Source organism: Acyrthosiphon pisum, chromosome X (assembly GCF_005508785.2).
Source record: "Acyrthosiphon pisum isolate AL4f chromosome X, pea_aphid_22Mar2018_4r6ur, whole genome shotgun sequence".
Lineage (NCBI taxonomy): Eukaryota > Metazoa > Arthropoda > Insecta > Hemiptera > Aphididae > Acyrthosiphon > Acyrthosiphon pisum.
In genome coordinates this window covers 52,760,721-52,771,882 of record NC_042493.1, presented here as the reverse complement: position 1 = coordinate 52,771,882, position 11,162 = coordinate 52,760,721, and the positions used below count along the sequence as shown (strand labels likewise).

Here is an 11,162-nt window from a genome sequence, read left to right as displayed (position 1 = left end):
GGCGGCTGAAATGAGCCGCAAGTACCAAACCGCTTTCCAGTCGTTCTCCATCGAATCTTTGATCGGCGGCGGCAGCGAGACACCTCCAATCGCGTCCGACGCAACTATATCGCCGCCGTCGTATTATTTGGACGCGGCCGCGATGCAACTGCAGCAACGGTCGACGTTGGAACCGTCGTCGATGTTGAACTTTGATTATTTGAGCGTGTTGCGATTGCAGTCGGCCGCAGCGGCTGCTGCGGCCGCCGTCGGGAAATCGTTCGCGCCGCGATCGCTGTGGCCGTACTTGAGCGACGCGGTCGCATTTCCCGGAACGCCACCGCCACCGCCGCTGTGTTATCACGATTACCGACGGTCATTACTGCGCGACGTCGGCAACCGGCCTTCCCCGCCGCCGGTTTTTGGTTGCGACGCAGCCACTGACGACGACGCGGATTCGGGTGACCCCGAAAATCGCGACTTGCCGAAAGCATGCACGACGGCCGTCGCCCATGGAGGCCCGGGTGGCGGTGGTGGCTACGACGACGATGACGACGGCGGTGGCGGTGGAAGAGACAACGGCGAAGATATCGACGACGACGAGGACGACGAAGACGATGTTGACGAAGACCCGCGGTTCGGTAAGTATGTTATATTGTTTATATATATGCATTAAAATTGGTCGGTGGTTATAATAATATGTCAAATTTCAACATTTCAAAAATATAATTTTTGAAAATTTTCCAAGATTAAGGCTATAGGTATATGTTGTTTTTTGTAGCGTTTTATCCGCGACGTATTGGTTGTATTACAATTTAAAAAGGTTAACGTTCTCACTCAATGTATTTCGTCACGGTTTTTTTACAGTTTTTTTAAATATTGTATGTCACGTAATATCATCAATTCACCACCATAAATTAATTTATTATTACCTATAATTACATTTTAAAAATTCTTTGGTGTACCGTCCGCTGTACAGTTGACACAATATTCTAGGATTGTTGATAAAAGTTACAATAATTCGAGCATAATATCATCAACCCATATCATATTATCAATTATCAAGTTCTATCTCAGAGTAAGCAGACTAAAATGAAACAATTCCTGTAAATAATAATATATATGAGTTATTCAAGTGTGTATTTTGCCACCCCCTCCAAATGTGAATTTAAAAAAAATGTTTTTCATATAAAAATGTGTTATATATTAGTATGCATTTGTGCGATACTGGTTTAAACTTTAAAGCAGTTAAGTACATGTTTAAAAACAAAGTACGCCATTGGTGGGAAATTGTGAAATATTGAGACCTATAATTTTGCAAAACTCGTTTTACCAACAAAATATTTTTTTTTACTTTGTATATTTTCTCGGCCCCCTTCACCCTAACAATAAAAATCAAAATTCACTAATTTATTTTCGTATACAATATAGTTAATGTACCATTATTAAATTTGAATTAAACCATTTACTTAGATATACCTAGCTTTATTAATTTACTGAATCAAAATCTGTTTTTAAAACAAATATGTCTTAATCAGGAATTATAATATAATCTATTTCTTTGGGGTATGTACCCACCTGAAAAGTTGCACAGGACCTCTCAATAACTATAATATTAAATTAAATCGTTTAAATTATTATTGATACAATGATACTAATTAAATATAATTTATGAATAAATTAAAATAATTACTTCACTCTGTCATTTTATTTTACCCTATTACATATAGTACAATAATAATTATTCATTTCATTCATTCTTCATATTATGTTTATTTTACATTAGGTACGCATCGAATCATATTTATATACAAGTACTTACTTACTTCACAAACCTACTAAAATTGAATTCAATAATTTAAAATCATTGTAGCTATACGAAAAACCATTCTAAGCGAAGACGGCGTGTCAGTCTATATTATTACTAAGTATATATTTTAATGATATTATTGTGGCTAAAGTAATTTATTTCTATTTTTAATTTCAAATTCACTCTTGCCAAAAATTTATATTTGAAAAAGTCATTATGAATATAAAATATAATAATATACTCTAAAAGTTTCATATACCTACCGACGAATAATTTTTTTAAATTACAACAAGATAACTAAAATCGTTATTCTTGGTTTTAATAAGTAAATTCGTCAAGATTTGAACTTATAATATCAGTAAAAAAAAACCCGGTTTATATATATTTATTAGATTTTTTAGTTGCAGTATAGGCTATTTATAACAATTCTTGTTTTAAATTTACAATCCTTAGCTATATAAAAGTTGACCATTGTATAAATCAGGGGCCGGCAACCTTTTTGGTGTCAAGGGCCACAAAATTAAAAAAAAAATTTCACGGGCCATACACTTTATTTTATTTACATTTTACAGTTTAAAATTTAAACAAAGTATTAAATTAAATTTATTTAAGTTTCATCAATGTTTGGTATATTAATTTATTATTAACATTACCAACTAACATAAAGTGATATTCGATATTTTTATATCAATTATAAATTGTAATCGCAAGCCTCATAAAAACGCTACATGAGCCGTGGGTTGCCGACCCCTGGTATAAATTAATTACCAAATAATTTGTTGATTTTTAATTTGATACATTTTGTCAACAATTTAACTTTAAATACTTATAAAATAACCGTGCCTATGGATCATTATTATGTGAATTTGTTTATTTACCTACCGGTGAATATCCAATGTCTAACTCCAAACGCTCGTAAAAATTAATTTGACTTGCTGATAAACTTAATTAATTTAATCGAAATAATTTGCCAATTTTCGTGTATTTGATGAATTTTGTCAAAATGTTGACTTCAGACGCTCATAAAAAATTATTGTAGATTTACTCTCAATTATTTTTTTAACTTCCACTAACATCAACTTATGGGAACGTCATATTACATTTTCAAGTTATTTGACCAACCGAAATATTTGATACCGACAAAATTAAAAAAAAACTAATAAAACTCGACATTTTCTTATGCCTATAAATAGCTCAAAAAGAGTCACAATATTTTGAAAATGTTATGGTGCATAGAAATTGCTAATATAAACATACAATGAAAATGTCAAATACATTCGGTTATTTTTTTGTTTGTTTTCTAGACGCTTTTAAAACTCCCCCAAAAAGGTTATGATAGACACAAAAAGAATTGTAAATTCAATACATTCATCGCTCCGCTCAGAATCTAAAATGTTTTTAACTTAAAATTATAAACTTTGATAAAAAAAAGTATTTATCTAATTTTTGTAAAAATATTTCTATTTAGACTTTACAAGATTGGAATAACATGAGTTAAAACTAAATACTACATGTCTACACTGCATTATTGTGCATTATATTATTTTCTGTTTGAGTTTTTAGTTACCCGGGTACTTCGCTCGTTCTCAATATAATACGCCTATTGTACTGATATTATTATTGTGGTCTACTGCCTGGTCACGCAGTATTCCCACAAATGGTCAACTATTGTTGACTATTCTATGACTCCCTCGATTTCATTTACCACCCACTTCCGTCTTCCGGCCATTTATTACAATATGGACAAATTACTTTAATTTTTTGATTGGTGGCGTAGCTGTGACTATATGAGAAAGACTTAGATGCTGAACGGTTTTCATAATTTGATATTAAAGTTCAATATCTACTCATTTTATACATTTAGTAAATTCAATATAACATCTCTTGGTTCATATAATCCCTTGTAAAAACAAGTAAGTCAACCAGATGATGTTCAGTTATAGCAAAAGTTAAATTGCAACAAACAAAGACATTTTTCTGGTTATTTCTGTAAAATATTACTGAATTACCATATTGGCATAAACAAATTATAAAAAATAATATTCAGAATATTTTAATGAAATTAATAGCAATTCATTCTTTAGGGACAAAAATACGTTTTTATTATTAAAATCCTTAGAAGGTGTTTATTTCAGCTTATAAAAATAAAATAAAAATATTTACATTATTGCTTAGGCCTTTATCTCAGGTATAAATATATAAGTATATAACACATATATATTTCATAAATCCTATAATTGAGGAAACTTGTAAAAAATATAGAATTTCAGAGGTTATATTTTTAATTTTGAAAATTGTGTTATTTCAATAAAAACGACTTTAATGTGCCTACTGTATAATTTAGTCAACATTTAATTTAGTTCTAATTAAAATATAAAACTAATACTATGTTAGAACATGCCAAAAGTAAATTTTTCTATTTAAAAAATGTAGGTATCTGCAGAGTATATTCCTACCCAAATTTTAATCAATAGTGAATGTAGTCTATAGACTCATTTTATTTATTTTTGTGAAACTTTTTATCGCTACCTTATTTTTTGAAAATTACGTGATTGGGGGAATTATACTTTTGCATCCCTAGATTTTTTTGGCAAGAGCTTCAACTTCGTGTCCCATATGCCACCTATGTTACTTACTTGCCGCCTACACAATCACACATTGAAATATAAATATATAAAACAACAAACATACAGTTTCAAATTTCAATAAATATATTTTTAAATATCAGATTGATTTCTAGGAAAATGCCTAAATGATATAGACATTCTGCAAACAAGACAAAATACAACTGCGCAGTCATCAAATGAAAACAAATCTCGCCGAAGAAGAACAGCATTCACTAGTGGTCAGCTTTTAGAATTGGAGCGGGAATTCCAGGCTAAAAAATATCTAAGTCTTACCGAAAGGTCCGAAATAGCAAACTCATTAAAACTTAGCGAAGTTCAGGTAATATTATTTATGTAACATTGATACAATTATCATATTATACAAAGTGATATACATATATTTATCTATATAACATATGCGTATGTAAATATTAGGTATGCATATAATATGTGACATGAAATAATTAATAAACTAAACAATATACCATAAGAATAAATAAAATAGATTAGGTATAGTAGCCATTAGAATTCAGGGATGGCCAACCCAAATGATCTTGCGGGCCACTTTTAAAATACATTACAATCCTGCGGGCCACATATAGGGTTGCCAAAAAAAAAAAAGGTCATCAGCTAAAATATTATTATAATCACATATTTTTATATTTTTTTTATTCAGAATCAGGCCACACATAAAATTATAAGATACCGCGTTGCGCGGGCATTTCAGAATATTCTATCGGCACAAAAATAATTTTTTTTTGTAAATATTTGATAAATGTCGCGGGCCGCAAAACTTTCCAAGGCGGGCCGCGGGTTGGCCATCCCTGCATTAGATAATACGTTAAGATATAGGTATATATTACAGAGTATCTACGATTGTGTCTAAATATTTAAAATCAGCAGATAAGATATTTCGGTGAGTTTATGACTATCAATTTATTCATTGTGACTTAAGCTATAATAATTTGTTTAACTGTTTATACTTTTTATAGTAACATTATCCATTTCAAAAGTGTAATCATTATATTCTAATCTAAATATACATAATAATATGTAGGTACCTATTTGTAATTTAAAATATTAAATGTTATCGCATAAATAATCGTCACTACAAAAAGTGTATATGTAATTTTAAAACTTATTATTCAAATATAATTATTCTAGAAACAAATAGGTACAATTAAATACATCATGAACTTAAAACCCTAACCAATGCAAAAGGTGCTTGAGAAAATATCAAGTACAGACAAAAATGTCGATATATTTGTTAAAAAAAAACATTTTTAAAAATACTGTTGTAAAAAATAAATCCTAGTGACTAAATTGTCCCATCGAAGCCCCTTAATCCTACTCTAATCAAACAACTAAAACGCCTCTTCTATATATTTTTTGTCGTTAATCTTATGGCAGCTCCTAATTTTGTTTCTTAGAAAAATACACGCATAGGTGCGTATTTTTTCTTTACTGTCTTGAAATGTCAAACCATTACTATTAAGTATAATAATTAATAAACAATAGATCAAATATGTTTCCATAGCTGATTGAAATTTGATGATGATATTTGTGCATACAATATTCAGCATACTAAGTAGATTTTGTTAGATCATCACATCCCAATATTGATGTATATTACAGTAACACAATATATTATAAGTATAGAGATAATAATAAAGAGATATTATATTCTAGATCAATTAGGTTCTTATATTGATGCAGGGATATTTAATTTAATTTTAATTAAATTGATAAATATATTTATATATAATATGTTTATTTAATATTATTAATTATTATTAATCATGACTCGTGACTCATAAGTCATAAACCATGATAATATCAACATTAAACGAAACACAGCTTCAAATTTAAGCATGATGTATATTTTATGATATTATTGTGATTAAAGTAATTAATTTTACTATTAGACATTAGTAATACAATAGTCAGTAGATAGGTTAAATTAATTTTTGCCGAAAAAATTGCATTTTAAATCTGATTTTGTGGATTAAGTATAATGGTAAATGGACATTTTCCACTCGACTGTTTTCGGTTTAGTAGGACATTCCCCCCCCCCCCCATGATATATTTTTGATGCGGATATTTTCCTCCCATTTTTTTAAAGTTAATTATTGACTAATAATATAATATAATTTATTATTTAATATGAATTTTTTTTTTTTAAATAAAATATAAAATATATAAAATAGTTTTTACTTTCATAAATATAATAGATTGTAAATGCGTATATGTTTAATCAACTCAACTACTTACTTTAAACAATAAAAAAAAATAAAAAAATAAGTAGGTATAAAGTAAAATAAAGTTGATAATTAATAAAAACTGTTAAAAATTCCGACATAAAAATGATACATTTTGTAAAAAACATTTGAATTTTGATTCTTTTGTTATTTCTCAACTTATATTTTTTATCCTTTGTTCATATTTATTTATTTATATTTTTTTTTGTTAAAACTTGTATATTTGTACCAGTTTAAATATTTAACAACTTAATAATTGCAAGTGAATTTGCAGATTCAAGTAGTTCAGCTGATAAAAAATATAATATCTATAATTTAATATTTGAAAATATTAGATAATAGGCATTTATTAATTAATAATATTATGTGCTACTAAACCGAAAACAGTCGGAGGGAAAATTTCCGGGGTGAAATGTCCGCGATTCAGTATAATAATATAATTTAACAAGGCCGCGAGGCACGAATAATATTTTTAAATTACAACTAAATAACTAAAATCGTTATTATTTGAACTACAATCGTAATTAAATATCTAATTTTTAAAAATTTTATCATGTATAGAAAATGATAAAATAAATATTTCATGAAAATTTCAAGTACCCACAGTACTTACCAATAGTTTTTTGAATAACGACAAAATAAGAAAATCGTTGAATGAGAATTTATTAAATTACGGGTGAATATCCAATGTCTAATATTTCAAACGTTCGTAAACAATTGATTTGATTTTCCGGAAAACTTAAGGGAAATTCGTTTAAAATGTCAAATCTTAGAAATACATAGAACATTTTTTATTAATTTCTAACTAGAGATAATTTTCAAATTTTTGTGATTTTGATAAATTTGGTCAACATTTAACTTCAGACACTCGTAAAAATTATTATGAAGTTACGCTCAACTTCTTTTTTAATTTTAATCAACTATACTTATGAGGACTATTGTATTAAATTTTAAATTTTTTTGACCAAGCAAACGATTTGTACAAATATTTCTAAAATAAATGACTGTTGATACATGAATTGTTGACTGAACATTTATATTAGCGTTTGCTATACACCATAAAATATAATACAAGGCTCCTGATATATTTCTTAAATAGTAAATATTAAGAATACATAGGCACAATTTTTTTAAGCATTTAAAGTTCGATTTTTTACATAATTTTTCAAATTTTAAATTTTAAAATGATTTTGTAGTTAAAAATTTATAAAATTCTCAACTTTTTAAGGTAAGGATAGAAAACAAACAATAAGATTCCACGTAAGTAGGTTATTATGTATTCAAAAAATCTCAAAAATATAAATTACCGTTTTTTTTTTATTGTTATTTTATGTTCAAATTTGGAGGAAATTACTTATTAAATAACCAAGAATAACGATTTTAGTTATTTTGTTGCAATTTTATAATGTTGATTAAACTTACCAGCTACCATATTAATAATAAGTAATAACAATATAAATATAATATAAAATATTCACACTTTTTCGTATACAATGATATTATATTATGTATAGTGACCCAGTTGAAACTTAAAACCTACTGTACAGCAGAACAACATCCACTTACCCACCTTTTTTATGTATTGAAATTCTCAGAAAAAAATATTTCGTTCGAAATGTATGCTGTCATTCAAAAAACTAGAAAACTTAAAATACAATATTTTATATACTACTATTTGATACCATGCACTCCATTGCTCGTTAAATGTACTAACTCTATATTACTCAAACTTTGTTTAATTCGTTATTTAATATTTGGTGTATGGTGTTCAAAATTTATCTTAACTTTTCTGTTTCCCGGAATAAAAATTCTGATTCGCAGCAGTATATTATCAGGTAGGCAATTTATACCTGCGGTAGATCGCGGACCCCGCGCTGTTTGTACGTAAGTGTATGATTTAACACTAAAGTATCAAAGTTATACCAAGTTTGTCGTATTCCATCTATAGTGGATTAATATAATCAATTAATACAAAATCCTAACCTAACCTAACCATACTAATATCAGATGAATAAAAAAACCAAATTTAACCATTTTTAAATTAGCCTGTCTTCTTCCCAGAGGTCTAATCTATACACTTACTTTATAAATTATTTCTAATTATTTCTGATTTCACTGCAACCAATATTTATTATTATAATAGCTTTAAAACCCATGACAACCATTTATAAACAAAAATATCCACCGTAAATCTCAACATTCCCGTTTGAGCACCTCCCCGGAATGGGCCTACCGGGTCCGACTGTGAATCTAAACCATTCAAGGGTCCACTCAAGCACACACAAACAATTTCATCAAAATCGGTTCAGCCGTTTAGGAGGAGTTCGCTTACAAACACACGTACAGTAGAATTATATATATAAAGATTAAAAATAGTAAAAATATTTATATAATTTTTTCCAAAAATATTGTTTTGTAATGACTAATTTCTAATTATATAAAAAAACATATTTTAAATATGGTAAAATGTTTTGAGGAAATTATTACTGTTTACCTTTATAAAAATCTTCTTTTGTAGAGCGATGAATACCGTCCATATTGAAATACTGAATACAATTAGTTTAAATTATCCATTATTATCTATAAATTATAATAGGCTTGCTTATCTACAAATTATTATTAAATACCTAGGTACCTATTAAACCTATGACATATAAATATTTTTTCTTTTCGCTATTCTTTTTTTGCTATCATTAAATTCTAAGTTCAGTTATTTGTAAGTTGTAACTAATATAGTATAAAGTAGTTATGTAATTTGTTATATATATGATATATAATACCTATAAGTAAGTAAAAATAAAAATAATAAAAACGCATCTCATGTTTCTTTATTATATTTTATCTTTTTTAAATCGCATGAATTTATAAAACTGAATTTTGATACACTGAAATATCCATTTCGATATATGACGTGAAATACATGATATTATTATCCCTTGGCGTACATTAGAAAATCACGCCTTCTAATAAATTTGCTTTTCTACTTTCGAAATATTGACTATTTTTCTTTCAGAAATCTATATCAGTATATATAATACAATATATAGGATGTTTAAACTTTTCATAACACCAGAATTTATGAAAATTGAATAACATTATATCGTTTATATTATAACTGCTATTAGAATTGTATAAATAAAACCCTCGAAGAACACCCGGTATTAAAACGAATAAAAGTTTACCCTTCAGACAACTATATACTATACAATCTGCACCCTCTTTTGAGTGGGAATGTATGTTGTGCAGCAGGATTTGCATAATCATAGGATATCCGCTTTTTAACATTATGATTGTCAGGAAACAACACAAACGTTTTATAAATTCAATATTCCATGTAGGTGCTTTCTTGTTTTTTTAGGGACAAATTGTTTTATCAATATAAACTGTATATTGCAATTATATAATATATCATTACACTAAATTGCGTTTTCTTAGCACATTTTAATCATGTTGTCTTGATCATCTTTGTAATTATTATACAAATAAATTTTAAAGCTACACAATTTAGGATGAATCAAACAATACACTATATAATATTGGTGTGGTCTTTATTTTTCATTTTTTGGTTTTTTTATTTTTAAATTTAAGGGCTCGTTTATCCACGTTTAATTTATTACAATTCGTAAAATGTGGTGTATCTTCTTACAAAAGTGACAAAATAAACACTTTCTGATTTCTGAGTGAAGCGAATATACTGGTCTTTCAAAGTTTCAATGGTGTGTAGTTTTCTTCGTCGTCATCAAGTTTTGTATACATTTTTACTCTTCACCAAAAATGAGTTCAACACGTAATGGAATTAGAGCAATAATTAAAAAACTCAGGGACACGTAAATTTCGTTACAAATATTTACAAAGATCATGCGGCATGACTACATGGCCCAATAAAATTTACTTGTGCATAGCAGTTCATTTTGGATGTATTGAATAATATTATAAAACAACTAAAAAATATAAGATATAATTTCAATGAGTAGTGTGTTCTAATCATTACTAATAGTACCTAATATATAATGAAGTATAGTAAATAAAAAACATAAAATATCCTCAAAAATATTATATGCGGTCACACACAATCTGCACTCAGATTTTTTTTGTTCATAATGATTTATCGTTGAATTTAATTTTAACCCATCAATTAAAGTTGCTAGCTACTTATTATGATTTATGACGTGTACTCGAAATCTATAGAATATAGTAAAACGAGATCTCAAATTGTTTTTTATTAATGATATGGCCCAATTCATAGATTTTTTAAAATATGTCCAACAAATATTTTCTAAATAAACATAAACCATTAATTTGTGCCTATTATAGTTTATTTACCTATTTCAGATTTGTAATGTTTGTTTTTTCTTTAGAGGATGTCACACATATATGTGTATATACGGGGCGATTATTTTATCAAACAACACTTATTATTTCAAAAAGTGTAAATTTTTTTGAAAATATTTTTTTACATACTTCCAAGTCGCTTATAAAACAACGTTTTTATTAAAAAATTATATTTTT

The 11,162-nt window shown here is 27.7% G+C and overlaps 1 protein-coding gene across 1 annotated transcript in view; it reads left to right on the top strand.

The window, feature by feature from the left end:
* Positions 1–6: 6 nt before the first annotated feature.
* LOC100569881 (homeobox protein unplugged) overlaps positions 7–11,162 on the top strand; it is a 12,922-nt gene continuing 1,766 nt past the window's right edge. The window contains exons 1-2 of the mRNA XM_029487081.1: positions 7–620; positions 4,530–4,735. Coding sequence (XP_029342941.1) covers positions 11–620; positions 4,530–4,735 — 816 coding nt within the window. The 5' untranslated portion in view covers positions 7–10. The remainder of the gene's footprint in view (positions 621–4,529; positions 4,736–11,162) is intronic.